Source organism: Moschus berezovskii, chromosome 2 (genome assembly GCF_049115385.1).
Source record: "Moschus berezovskii isolate FMDL1 chromosome 2, NW_MosBer_1.0, whole genome shotgun sequence".
Classification (NCBI taxonomy): Eukaryota; Metazoa; Chordata; class Mammalia; order Artiodactyla; family Moschidae; genus Moschus; species Moschus berezovskii.
The window spans coordinates 42,712,336-42,727,725 of NC_142461.1; the positions used below are offsets into that span (position 1 = coordinate 42,712,336).

The 15,390-nt window shown below is 39.6% G+C and overlaps 1 protein-coding gene across 1 annotated transcript in view; it reads right to left on the reverse strand.

Moving 5' to 3' along the window:
- Nucleotides 1–15,390, reverse strand: part of PARD3B (par-3 family cell polarity regulator beta) — a 1,186,757-nt gene that overhangs the window by 71,128 nt on the left and 1,100,239 nt on the right. The window contains exon 22 of the mRNA XM_055396969.2: nucleotides 749–828. Coding sequence (XP_055252944.2) covers nucleotides 749–828 — 80 coding nt within the window. The remainder of the gene's footprint in view (nucleotides 1–748; nucleotides 829–15,390) is intronic.

The following is a 15,390-nucleotide window of genomic DNA, read 5'->3' on the forward strand; positions in this document are numbered from 1 at the left end:
TCACACATTCTCACACTCAACTCACTTCACTCCCGCGGTCACTGAAGTCTATGTCAACCTAGAAAGACTTCTCCTTTGTCACGTATCACTGGTTGCAGACTAAAATTATTCTTTGTCTCTCGGATAAGAGGACAAACCTTTGAGAATGGTGTCTCATTTTCAGGGTGTCTAGTTATAGCATAAGTGGCTTTTGTTAGGCCAGAATCGCCAAGTGAACTTTCCCACCCAGATGTCTCTTCCCCTCAATGGGTCAGTGCCTCTCAGCAATATTTGCCTTTTGCCCAGAGAACTCATCCAGGCTCTAACTCAAGTGAAAAACACCTTCCCAGATTCACATTCCTCTCCTGCTTTTTAGCACCCACAGGAAGCTCCAAGGTTAAAGCTGGCATGCCCTTCCTCATGGGTAATTCCTAGGACACAGGATTTACTATTTTATTGTCTCTAAGCTGGGTGCAGGCTGTTCAATACCATTTTTATAGCAATGGCTTAGGATTTCCATTCAGAATCCAACATTCTTGCTGACATGTTCAATTGCAATGATATACTATTTTCTTCCTTTAAAAAATAACCCACAAGTGTTTCAATTATTAGCACAGTTGTGAGGATGGCACGAGGGTTGTGGCAGGCGGTGGTAAGGCAAAATTATAACATATTCCTTATTTCAAAGCCAGATTTCTATTTCATGGAGATTTTTCTAAAGACTTTATGTGCGGGTGAGAAGGTGAGTGGAGACCCCTTGGTGATGTACCTGGGTAAGGAGGCGTACTGTCGCTCCATCCCCTCAAAGCGGAGGTTGTGTGCGTTCCCATCTGGACCCTTTCCAGACACCTGTGGAGAGAAAAGTAATTAGAGATGAAGATCCATTATGCACCCTGGTTACTGACAATGCATCTCAAAATTATAATCAGTGCACAAATGCTGCTGCTGCCTGCCAAAAATCAACGATGGAAAAGCAAGCAAGAACGCAGTTTCGTTATAGGAATTGATGATCAAGCCACAAACATGGCATTTAACAACAAAGTCACTTCTTCCAAAAGAGGGTCATTGTCAAAATGACTCCTCCTTGTCACCATGCCAGGGGTATTCTGTAGGTTTTTATGACCGCTTTTATTTCCTTTTAAAATAGGCTTTAGTTTTCAGAGCAGCTTTAGACTTCCAGGAAAATTGAGAAGATAGCACAGAGAGTTCTCACACATCTGAAACTCAACTTCTCTATGACTAACATCTCATATTCACATGGTACATTTCTTACAATTTGTAAATCAATAGTCATACTGTATTGATAATTAAAGTCCATAGTTTATTCAGGTTTTACCTAATTTTTTTTCTTTGTTCAGGATCCCATTCTGGACACCATATTACACAGAGTTATCATGTCTCCGTAGGCTTCTCTTGGCTGGGACAAGAATGTATATTTAAAAGGACATTTTCATGAAACCTTTCTCTACTGCCTGGGACTGGCAGCAACCACCTAGTTCTTCCACAGACTCTCTGAAGCCCTCTCTGATCATCTGAGCCTCGCCGAGCTCTGTCAGGGACATGGCGAACAACCACAGAGGCATGACGAACTCTGTTCTATCTAGTGCTGGTCTTCATTGGTTTTGTCCCTTTCTTTCAGTGTATTATGCTTCCTGTGTTCACCTCTCTTCAGGTCTCTTCCACAAGTCTCAGATTCTGATGGGCACTGAGTGACTTGGCCCCAGTGGGTTCTCAATAAAATGTGTGAGCTTCATGAATCTAAAGATTTTCCATATAGTTATTGCATACCTATTGTAAGAACCCAAAACACATATGGGATAAACACATACAGGTCATTTGAAGGTACTTGTTGACTGATCAGTTCCTTACCTGTCCATGTCAACACATGTGGATTTTTGGCCACCTGTGTGCTCGCTCTTATGCTGGGGTAGCCCTCATATAATGGGTATGGAAGGGGTAAACATAAAACACAGAAGTCACAGTGCCAAGGTCGTAGAGAAAAATTTTCTAGGTAGTACTAAATCTGGAATTATTTTCTTCCTACCAGAAGTCCCAGGTCTCAAGGAAACCACCATCCCAGCTTAGGTGGTGTGTGGAGGGAGGGTTTGTTGGGGGAGATATTGCAAAATAAGCATATACTCACATTTAGAGTAAGAAGGACTATTTCTGGAGTCAAATGATTACAGGAGGCACAGAAGAGTGCCTATGTAAAACCTCTTTATATTTTATCAATATATGGAACAGGAGGAGCTGGAATTATTTGAGAGGATGACAGCCCAGTAGCTACCTAGGTAGGATGAAGACTGTACATATAGACTTGGAAGCAGCTACAGAGAGACAGAAAGCTCTGCATTAGGATAAAGCCCTGATTTAAATGGCTGACCTTTTAAGCAAAGACTAAGGGCAAGGATAGTATCAGACAATTAGGGGATAAATAAATGGCACTAAAAAAGAAGCGATTGATTAAAGTATTGTCCTCAGTCACGCCTTTCTAAGGTTTGTTTTGACCTATTTTTTATGGAGGAAGAATTAATGTAAATATCAGAACTACATTGAAGATTATTAATTCCAGTTGTTAGAAAAACACTGTGCTTATGTATTAGTGTGACTTTAGACATTTACAGCTAATCCTTTTCAAATGGTCACCAAACTTCAAGTTAATATTTTAGGGTTCTTATCTGATCTGGCATGGCCTAATGGGGGCAGTTAACATTCTGGTGTCTTGAGAGACTGTGTCCATATGCAGTGGTTTGTCTGGTAAGCTACTGGCATGCTCAGTTCAGTTCAGTTCAGTTGCTCAGTCGTGTCCGACTCTCTGCGACCCCATGAATCACAGCATGCCAGGCCTCCCTGTCCATCACCAACTCCCGGAGTTCACTCAAATTCATGTCCATTGAGTCGGTGATGCCATCCAGCCATCTCATTCTCTGTCAACCCCTTCTCCTCCCGCCCCCAACCTTTCCCAGCATCAAAGTCTTTTCCAGTGAGTCAACTCGTCGCATGAGGTGGCCGAAGTATTGGAGTTTCAGCTTTAGCAGCAGTCCTTCCAATGAACATCCAGGATTGATCTCCTTTAGAATGGACTGGTTGGATCTCCGTGCAGTCCAAGGGACTCTCAAGAGTCTTCTCCAACACCACAGTTCAAAAGCATCAATTCTTCAGCGATCAGCTTTCTTCACAGTCAAACTCTCACATCCATACATGACCACGGGAAAAACTATAGCCTTGACTAGACGGACCTTGGTTGGCAAAGTAATGTCTCTGCTTCTTAATATGCTATCTAGGTTGGTCATAACTTTCCTTCCAAAGAGTAAGCGTCTTTTAATTTCATGGCTGCAATCAGCATCTGCAGTGATTTTGGAGCCCAGAAAAATAAAGTCTGACACTGTTTCCACTGTTTCCCCATCTATTTCCCATGAAGTGATGGGACCAGATGCCATGATCTTTGTTTTCTGAATGTTGAGCTTCAAGCCAACCTTTTGGCAACCAACTGGCATGCTGCTGCTGCTGCTAAGTCACTTCAGTCGTGTCCGACTCTGTGTGACCCCATAGACGGAAGCCCACCAGGCTCCGCCGTCTCTGGGATTCTCCAGGAAAGAATACTGGAGTGGGTTGCCATTTCCTTCTCCAATGTGTGAAAGTGAAAAACGAAAGTGAAGTCGCTCAGTCATGTCCGACCCTTAGCGACCCCCCGGACTGCAGCCTACCAGGCTCCTCCATCCATGGGATTTTCTAAGCAAGAGTACTGGAGTGGCTTGCCATTGCCTTCTCCGACTGGCATGCTAGATTATATTAAATGTAGGATGATGCTTATCTTTAAGAAACTTTTAGTCTTGTTGGGAAAACAAGGATCAGAAATGAAATATTTAAAGATGTTGTAGGACAACGTATGAACCAATGTTATTCAGGATGTTACTACTAGGAGCACAGATGAAGGTGTTAGGAAAAACTTCACGGAAGTAGAAGAACAAAGGCCAGGCTTCAAAAGATGGAAGGGGTGCTTATACATCAGACATTACACTGTTCTTGAAAACAGAATGGATGTTTCTCAAAAAACTTAAAATAGCATTACCATATGATCCAGCAATCCCACTCCTGGGCATATATATGGAAAAGATGGAGGTTCTAATTCAAAAAGATGCAGGCACTCCAGCGTTCACTGCAGCGAACATCGTAAACAGTGTTCACTTTACAATAGCCAAGACATGGAAGCACCTTAACTGTCCATAGACAGATGAATGGATAAAGAAGATGTGGTACACACATACACACAGACACACTGGGATAGTACTTGGTCACAAAATGAATGAACTAGTGCCACTTGCAGAAACACAGAGGACCTAGAGATTATCATACTAAGTGAAGAAAGTCAGATAGAAAAAGACAAATATGATAGGGTATAATTTATACGCAGAATGTAAAAAACAATCCTAATGAACTTATTTACAAAACAGAAACAGACTCACAGACATAGAAAACAAACTTATGGTGACCAAAGGAGAAGTAGAGGAGGGATAAATTGGGAGTATGAAATTAGAATAAACAAAGATTTACTGTAAAGCATAGGGAACTATATTAATATCTTACAATAAGCTAAAATGGAAAAGAATAAAAGAGAAAATAGATATACACTTATATGTGTATAACTAAATCACTGTATCACTACGTTATACACCTGAAGCTAACACAATATTGTAAATCAACTAGACTTCAATTAAAAAATTATTCCATTCTTCTCCAATTGTATATGTATTTGTGTGCTTCTCTGTTGACACTGAAGCATCTTTAATGTAGTCATTCAATTAGTAATTATTAAACACCTTCTTTAATGCCACTCTAGGCACCACATTCAAAGCAATGAACAGGGGCTTGAATTCTTCATTGCTTTAAATATAAAGGAGACAGGCCTGCAAACAATTATGGCGCAATGAGATCACTGCTGGAGTGTCAATCTGAAGAAGGAGGCAATGGGAGTCTGAGAGAACAGATACCAGAGTCCACCTGGGAGAGTTGAAGACAGCTTCATACGGGTGTTGAAGTTTCCTCTAAAACTTGAATATGAATGAGAAGGAGTCTTTTAGGAGGAGGAGGGGGTGGGAGTAGCAGGAGAAGGCATTCTTGGTAGAGAGAACAAAAGTGAAACAACATGGAAGCCTAAAAAGAGCACTGTGTTTCCAGGGAATGTCAAAATTTTGATAAAAGAAGAGAGACTGTAAGGAAAAGGATATTAGTAATGGCAGCAGCAATACTATTAATATTATTATGGTTACTATTATGGTGATTGCCACTAGTGCAAATTTTTAAATCAATTTTATTTTTTAGAGAAGTTTTAGGTTTTAATCAAAATTGACAGGAAGGTATGGAGAGTTCCCATATAATCAATACATCATGAATTGTGCTTTTGGCGTCATATCTAAAAAGTCATCACCAAACTTAAGATAATCTGGATTTTTTCCCAATGTTATCTTCCAGGAGTTTTGGAAGATAGTTTTACCATTTAGGTCTGTGATAATTTTTGTGAAGACTGTAAGGTCTTTGTCTAGATTCTTTTTTTTTTTTTTCATATGCATGTCCAATTGTTGCAGTATCATTTGTTGAAAAGACTATTTTTGCTCTATTATACTGTCTTTAAACCTTTGTCAAAGATCACTTGATTATATTTATATTCCTCTACTTCTGGGCTCTCTATCGTGTGTGTTCCATTGATTATTTGTTAATTCTTTCACCAACACCACACTGTTTTGATTGTTGTAGCATTATAGTAAGTCCTGAAGTTGGGTAATGTCAGCCCTCCAACTTTGTTCTTCTCCTTCAATATTGTATTGGCTATTCTGTGTCTTTTGCCTTTCCACATAACGTTTAGAATCAGTTTGTAACTTGCTGGGATTTTGATTGGGGGTACATTGACTCTATAGATCAAGCTGGGAAGAGCTGACAGCTTGATAATATTAAGTCTATCCAAGAACAAGGACTATCTCTCCATTTTTTTTTAGTTCTTCTTTGATTACTACAATTCAACATTTATATGGCCCTTCCTGAGTGTTAAGAACAAGGTTAAATGTTTTATTTGCATTAGCCCATACATTCCTCGGAGAAGGCAATGGCAACCCACTGCAGTACTCTTGCCTAGAAAATTCCACGGATGGAGGAGCCTGGTGGGCTGCAGTCCATGGGGTTGCTAAGAGTCGGACACAACTGAGTGACTTCACTTTCACTTTTCACTTTCGCACATTGGAGAAGGAAATGGCAACCCACTCCAGTGATCTTGCCTGGAGAATCCCAGGGACGGCGGAGCCTGGTGGGCTTCCGTCTATGGGGTCGCACAGAGTCGGACACGACTGAAGTGACTTAGCAGCAGCGGCGGCAGCAGCATACATTCCTCCCAATTATCTTCAATGATTGTCCCATTTTTCAGATGAGAAAACTGGGCAGTTGCCTAAGGTTATACAGCTAGGATGTGGGATATCTGAGACAAGATTCAAGTCTGTCACCTGAGACTCTGGAGAAACTGACATGGACTGGATCTTGGAGGAGCTCATGCCAAGGAACTTGATTTTATCGTTAGTTGATGGTGAAGACACCGAGAAGTGATAGTCAATAAGTGATAGTGCATATTGACAGGGTAGAGAGATTATTTTTGTCATAGTATCGAGTTCCAGTGACAGTCCAAGTCAGAGATGATAAAGGCCTAAACAAGGGGCTATTCAAAAGGATGGAAATAAGGGAGCAACATAAAGATGTTAGAGGGTAACTTTAATAAAACTGACTGAGAATTAATGCGAAGAATGTGTCTGGAATTGTGCCTAAGTTTTCTGAGTTTAGCAACTGGGTGGGCTTTTCAGCTGTTGCCAAGATGGGACTACAGAAAGAACAGATTTAGGGGGTAGGGGTGGGAGGAGGGAACACTGGAACACTTAGATATATTAAGCTTGAGTTGGGACATCTGATAGAAATGTCTGAGAGATAATTGAGTATAAAAATTTGCAACACAGAAGAAAAATCTGGACTAGTGATGTAGAATTGAGAAACCTTCAGCCTATAGATGGTACCTGAAACCTTGGAAAAGAATTAGAATGCCCAGGAGGGATCTACAGACAGAATAAAAGAAAAGACATGCAATGGAAAGAGAGAATGCCAATAAGACTCTTAGAAATGCTATACTATAAGGGGCAGGCAAAAAAAAAAGTTGAACCCAGGACGGAGTCTGAGTAAAAGTATTTGGTCAAGGAGAGAATGAGGACAGAGTGTTATTTAGGAATTAGTGGAAAGAGTTCCATGAAAGAGAGTGTGGTTCACAGTGTCAAAAGCAGCCAAGAGCTTCAGTAAGACAAGATCCAAGGCATATACAGTGTGTTGACAAGCTTTACGTGATCCTCCCCCCTTGCTAAGGTAGCTTTGGAGCTGGTGGCACTAAAGGTGAATCCCTGCTTGTGGTACCTTCTACCTTCCTAGCTATGGTGGCTCCTGATACAGGCCTTTACTGTGTGACTTGTGGAGCCAAAGTGTTACTCACTTAGTCCTGTCCGACTCTTTGTGACCCCATGGAATGTAGCCTACCTTCCAGGATCCTCTGTCCATGGGATTTTCCAGGCAAGAATACTAGAGTGGGTTCCATTTCCTTCTCCAGGGGATCTTCCCGATCCAGCGATTGAACCCGTGGAGCCAAAAGTTTCCTCAAAGAAATAGCAGAAGCTCCCTGGGTAGCCTGGTTCTGTCCTGTGGCTTGGGAAATCATTCCTGAAAGCTTTTCTAAGAATTTGCTTCCTAATGTTCCTTATGATTCTGTACGCCCATTAATATGGTGTAATAAATTTGTTCCTGCTTAAACTAGCCAGAATATATATTGTTCTCTGCAACTGAACAGTGACTGATATAAAGTCTGCAAAAGGGTATGTGGGGATTGGCAGTGAGATGCTGATTGGTGCTTTATTGAGCATGATTTCAAAGGATTGATGGGGAGAGAAAGCCAGACTCTATGGTGTTGAAAATCTTTATAGTATTCTAATAAATAAACAACCACTGGTTATACTGTCTTATGCTATCATGCTCAGAAAATGAGATAAATACTTTCAAGTAAATAAACATTTGTTAGTGTCTCTTAAGTAGAGAGCCATATGCTAAGTACTCTAAGATACAGAGATTAGAAAAGCCATTTCCTGCTCAGAGAAACACTTGTTAGTCAAGAGAGATGACAGGAATACATTTGTGTTCAATTATTTAAAAAACAGATTTAACAGTTTTTTTTTTCTCCCTAAATTACCCAAACATGACCTCTCTTAACATTTACAAATATATAAATATTTTAGTGGTATATAGAATTTTTCCCAGCTGTTTATTACTGGCATTTTCCTGTGCTAACAGATATATTTCTATAAATGTGAATTTTTATGGCGATATAATATCTGATTTATGGATTAATCATAATTTATCTAGTCTCCTCTTGTGATTTGATCACTTTTACTATCTCAGAAATGGTGGCAATACAAATTATTGTGTTGGGGATAAAGATTCTTGCAAATAGCTGTGAACTGAAAGTACGAAATAGAAGGGTTGCCAAAGAGGCACTAATTATAAGTTTTAGTCAGGTCCTTAGGAAGTCAAGCCACTTTTGGAGGGAGTGAGGGGAGAGAGAACTGGCAGAGGCATTTAAAAGCTCATTTCTCATTTTGCTCTATGCTCAACAAGACTCAGAATTGTTCCTCCTTGAAGAACTTATTAGGTAATTTCTCTTATCATAAAAAAATAAGGTCAGCAGCTTTGATCCAATTAATTTTTTAAAGAAGCCCCCCTTTATCTCACTTGGTATCATGCAAGTTTTTTTTTTTTTAATGTAATGACCTAAATATATGTCTGATAGAAATAATCTTGACTTAAGCCATAACAGAAACCTAGTTTTTTCTATAACAATGTAATGTTAGAACTTAGGCTTGGATTTGGGACATATCTATCTTTCTACTGCTCAGGAAGTGAAACTTCAGAGAGCTTATTCAAAACAAGTTGAAAAGCTAATACCTTGGTGTGCCTTTGGTGTGATCTTCTTTGTCTGGATTATGACAGCCTATCAGGAGGGCTTGGGGTTTGAGGAGGGGGCAAGTCGAGGGAATGCTGAATTAAGATGCTTTTAGTCCATGGGAGTTCTCCCAATTTCATTCACTCAATGCCTGCTGCTGGCTGGGGTGTTAAGAGCCTTGTTAAAATAAAGCTATTAGTCTTTTCTCTACAAAAGCAAGGAGCTTGCTGCCTACATTCTGTGTTCCTTAAATTAGTATGTATTTCTAGCCTGGCATTGCAAGAATCAGCAGTTTCATAAAGCAATATACTAAAGAGGCCATTTAACCCCCCTTATTCCCCCACTTGCAGATTAATGGCAGAGAGGAAGATTTAATGCCCTTTCAAACATTTTTAAACAATTCATTATAAATAAAAGAATAAATCACCCAAGATTTTCTGCAAATGTATGATGATAAAAAGTGGAAACAATTCAAAATTAACATGTTTTCCAGTTCCTACAGGTTAGGACACATTTTTGCCAATGTTGTAATTTATGTCCCATCAGTCAATTTTCCTGAGGAAATTTAAAAGCTGCTGTAATGGAAAGACTGTGCAAAGTTGCAATACAGCTTATTCACCTATACATAACATCCTCATTTACAAATATGTCTTACTCAGATCCATTACCAAAAAATGAGTTTCATGCTGCCAGACACATCATAAGATTAAAATGCAAAGTATAAAAATTTAGATGCCATTTTAGGAAATATGCCTTTCATTTTAAGTTGGTATCATGACAGATATTTGTGAGCAGTTTCCAGAAGCTTTCTTTTAATCACATTGCTTTTACCTAGCTACAGGTTTAGCTGGAAGATTTTTAAAGAATTCAACTCAATAAAAACATCTAAAAAGTTATGAACCTGACTTTGATAATCTTCCCATATTAAGACATTCTGCTAAAATGCTACAAGTTTAGAGGAAGGGCAACTGACAATATCCCATCTAAACAAAAGAAACTAATCAAAATAAGCTGCTCAATTATTTTCCTTTTGCAATGTGAAGTACATTATTCCTGAAATATGTACTTACGAATATGTATCCAGAGAAGCAAAAGTACTCACACTCGTTCAAACCATTATTTCTGAAGTGTTTATTTTCTCTAATTTAATTTCAGTAATTTTGTCAAATAACTGGGTATTCAGCTTATAGACTTGCTTAGAACATCTGCTAGTTTAGAAACTACAGCAAATAAAAATATTTTAAAAATAACTCTTGGGTAAGACTTTTTAACCATTTTGTGCCTAAATTTTCCTTCTTTGTAAACTGTTAGAGTTAACACTACAAATCTTTAAAGTGTCTTCTAACCTACACACATTTATAAATGTTACCTTGTGTATAACTTCCACATTATGTTAATCAATTATAACTTATTAATAAGTACCTAAATGTCTTACATAATTATAATTATTTTAAAGCTGAATAACAAAGTAAATCAATCTGCAATATTATAAAGTTATAAAACATTTACTGGGATTTAAACATTAAACCTCATGCTAGCACCATCCAAGTCCTAGCTATATGTACAGGGGCCATAGCCTCAACAGTCTCTCTTCTGATTATCTTCGGAGAAAATAAAATCAGACATCTCCTGCCCAGCTCTGTTTGTGTCTCGGGTCTAAGATACAGTTACCATAGAAACTATGATTGTGGATACAATTTACAAATTTGGCTTCATCCATCAGATGCACTTTGTGTGTGAGTGTATGTGTGTGTGTGTATGTGGGTACATGTGCATATGTATCTTGCCAATAAGCTTGAAGAGCAAACACTGGCTCTGTGTCTTGAATTAAAGAGCCAGACACCACTCCTCATTTCCTTTCCCCATCTGTCTACCTACAAATAGAGACATTGAAACACTGGCTGACATATAAACTCTTACTTGGAAGAAGACAAAGGTCTGATGAAAAGATGAAAAAAACAGTATTAGGAAAAGCATTCCCCAAGAAATTTGTCTGTTCACCTGTCCTGTATTTTCAAGGACAGAATAAAAGCCCTTTGGTGGAGTTTTGGTTATTTACATTAATCACTAGGTTCTAGCTTCTAGTACTTATTGAACTTGGTTTCTAATTGTTTCTTGGATATAATATGTGAGTTAGTTATTCCTCTGCTGTTTTAGTTTATTGTACTCTGTGACAACCTTCTTTGCTCATCTTAAAAGAAATAAAGTTGACCTTCAAAATATGACTAAATCTTAAAGGTGTAATAGTTTGTTCACAGTATTTGTTATGAGTTCATATTATCTCTTTAAACTATTAAATGGGCTTCCCTGGTGGCTCAGAGGTTAAAGCGTCTGCCTCCAATGCGGGAGACCTGGGTTCGATCCCTGGGTCGGGAAGATCCCCTGGAGAAGGAAATGGTAACCCACTCCAGTATTCTTGCCTGGAGAATCCCATGGACGGAGAAGCCTGGTAGGCTACAGTCCACGGGGTCGCAAAGAGTCGGACACGACTGAGCGACTGAACGGAACGGAACAGAAACTATTAAATAATGAATAAAACATATTCATTGTCTAAAGCTCACTAGTATATGTAAAATACACTTGCATTTGTTAAAATGAAACAATGCAATTGCAAAATTTTAAGGTCTTCAGAATTTTTCTTTTTTTGTAGTTTAGCCAGTGGGCAAGTTCAAATTACTCCCAGTTACAGTTACTAGGAAGAGAACATTCTCTGGAACACTCTACAATCAGTGTCAGGAGTTATAATCAGTGAGACCATTTCCACTTCTGCCTCATTTTACACATGAGGAAACTAGAATTCAGAGGATCTTAAAGCAACTTGCCAAAGGGTCATACAGTGGCAAAGGCACTATTTGAACTGAGATATGCCTGACCCCAAAGTAGTGCTTCTCTCACTCTAAATGTTGTCTCACATGCTGGCAGGGATCATTATAGTTCAGTTCAGTTCAGTTCAGTCGCTCAGTCGTGTCCGACTCTCCGCGACCCCATGAACCACAGCACACCAGGCCTCCCTGTCCATTATAGTTACTGCTGCTCTATTTCTTAAACAAATAACTGAGGCGTCAGATCTGAAAGTTCATATGAACCTATGGTAGCGATGGATGGAATTTGTGAAATTATGGCTGTCTGACTGCAAGGAGATCCAACCAGTCCATTCTAAAGGAGATCAATCCTGGGTGTTCATTGGAAGGACTGATGCTAAAGCTGAAACTCCAATACTTTGGCCACCTCATGCGACGAGTTGACTCACTGGAAAAAACTCTGATGCTGGGAGGGATTGGGGGCAGGAGGAGAAGGGGACGACAGAGAATGAGATGGCTGGATGGCATCACTGACTCGATGGACATGAGTTTGGTGATGGACAGGGAGGCCTGGCGTGCTGTTATTTATGGGGTCATAAAGAGTTGGACACGACTGAGCGATTGAACTGAACTGAACTGAGCATTCTGAATGTACTTATGGTCATCAGAGCCATATTGTTGAACTTCAGTTGCCTAGTAATATTTATTTAAAAGGGCTGGGGGCATTAATATATGTATGGGTGCTAATTTTGGATATAGCAGAAGTAATTTTTAATAAAATAACTTTTAATAAAGGATTATGCTTTATTTAAAATATTCTGTATTATATACACTAATTAAAAATTTTTTTCAGTATTCATGCATAGTTGTCAGTTTGCTAATTTGGTTTACATAAGACATCAGGTTGTAAGCTTCATTAGAATTGAGACAATGCCTCTTTTTTGAGCCATTGCATTCTCAAGGCCTGGTATATCACCTTGTTGATTAATATTTATTGAGTCAATGAAACAGAAGTCATAAACATCTAATCAGTGGCAGTTAACACACAAAAAATTAATCAGCTTCCCTAAAGGTTAACTAGCTCTTTAAACCAGACCTGTTAAATTATAGGATACATACTATCAAAATGTTTTTAAAGAAATTTTTATGACATCTGTCCTTTGGTTAAGTCTCATTAAGACTGCCCCTTTCAAGCTCTTTTTTAAAATGTAGTCCTGAATTTTTTCATTTCTTTGAAAAAAATAAAATAGAACTAGAAATATTCTTATAGTTTAGATTTAAACTTGGACCTGGAGTATAAATCAAAACCATTAGGAACCTTAAGTATGTAGTTGCTTAGAAAAGATTCTAATAACTCAAAATAATATTAGTACACCAGTAGGAGAAGCTTATCTGACAGAACAAGTTATTGGGCACACTGGCCATAACTAGTGTTGATCTAAACATGTACCTTAACATGCAAATTCATAAAGACCCACGCTACCATTAATGCTGGATCAGACACACAGTAGCCCTACACTTGTTGGGTTCGTCAAAATATTCATTTGGGTTTTTCCATAGCATCTTACTGGAAAATCCAAGCAAACTTTTTGGCCAACCCAATATATTAACCAAATTATCTTGCAACTGACTGCTGCTCCAGCAGAATTCCGTTCTAAGAAGACCAATGAAGAAAAGAGGAGAAAGGAAGAAGTAAACAGATGACTTTCTGAAAATTGATGTTCTGTCAGTCTTATTTGAACAACCAAACCAAACACACCACACCCAGTCAATGGTTTTCTATTAACTAGTGAATAAAGGCACTATTATTCACTAGCTAATAGAATAGTTAATTCACTAGTGGGGTCCTCCCTGGTGGCTCAGACAGAAAAGAATCTGTCTGCAATACAGGAGACCTGGGTTCGATCCCTGGGTTGGGAAGATCCCCCGAAGGAGGGGATGGCTACCCACTCCAGTATTCTTGCCTGGAGAATCCCCACGGACAGAGGAGCTTGGTGGGTTATAGTTCATGGGGTCGCAAAGAGTTGGACATGACTGAGCGACTAAGTACATAGAGTGAATAAAGGTTGTCAGTAACTGACAGCCATCTAACTTTCCTGCTTTATGTTGTTCCTCTCATATATGCTCAATGATCCGATTGCACTGGGTATTTTATGCATCCCAAGAATGTACTTCTGTGCCTACGGCAAGGTATCTTCTTCTGTAGTTTTGGTAGCTCTTCTTATGGGTTTCTCTGGTGGCTCAGCTGGTAAGAATCCGCCTGCATGTGGGAGACCTGGGTTTGATCCCTGGGTTGCGAAGATTTCCTGGAGAAGGGAATGGCTACCCACTTCAAAATTCTGGCCCGTAGAATTCCATGGACTGTATACCCTGGAGAATTCCATGGGAATTCCATGGGACTATCCGCATGTATAGTCCATGCGGTTGCCAAGAATCAGACATGACTGAGTGACTTTCAATCACTAGATAATCAATCAGTCAGAATGAACTTTTGTGTCTATGGCAGGATATCTACTTCTGTAGTTTTGGCAGCTCTTCTTATGCTCATGTTAGTTCCTGGCCCATGCAGCTACAGCATCCCCTTGAGGCTTCCCCTGCAGTTCAGTTGGTAATGAATCTGCCTGCAATGAAGAGACCTGGGTTCGATTCCTGGGTCAGGAAGATGCCCTGGAGAAGGAAATGGCAACTCACTCCAGCATTCTTGCTTGGAGAATCCCTTGGACAGAGGAGCCTGGCAGGCCACATGGGGTTGTAACAGTCGGACATTATTTAGTGAATAAACGATGACAAGTGCCTTAAATGTGGCAAGGGCTAACTGAGTGAGTGAATGAAGCAATGGATGTTGCTTTTATTGGTTGTATTCACTGCTATGAAGGGACAAGAAGAGGTAAAGAGAGCAAGCAGTTCAGTTCAGTTTAGTTGCTCAGTTGTGTCCGACTCTGCGACCCCATAGACTGAACCACGCCAGGCTTCCCTGTCTATCGCCAACTCCCGGAGCTTGCTCAAACTCATGTCCATTGAGTCAGTGATACCATCCAACCATCTCATCCTCTGTCATCCCCTTCTCCTCCTGCCTTCAATCTTTCCCAGCATCAGGGTCTTTTCCAGTGAGTCAGTTCTTTGCATCACGTGGCCAAAGCATTGGAGCTTCAGCTTCAGCATCATTCCTTCCAATGAATATTCAGGACTGATTTCCTTTAGGATTGACTGGTTGGATCTCCTTTCAGTCCAAGACACTCTCAGCCTTGTCTAACTCAATGAAATTACCATGACATGTAGGGCCACACAAGCTGGACCAGTCATGGTGGAGAGTTCTGACAAAACGTGGTCCATTGGAGAAGGGAAAGGCAAACTACTTCAGTATTGTTGCCTTGAGAACCCCATGAACAGTATGAAAAGGCAAAAGGATAAGAAGATGACAAGCAGTGGATAAAAAAAACAGAGTCTGTAGAAGGTGGTAAGAACATTACAACAGTGATAAACAGAGAAGAAAGCCTTGAAAAATGGGTGCAGACAGGGAAAAAGGAAAAAAAGAAACAACACAAAGAAAGAAAAATTGAAAAAAGGAAAGGGAACTTTAGGATGAAAATAAGCTAGGTT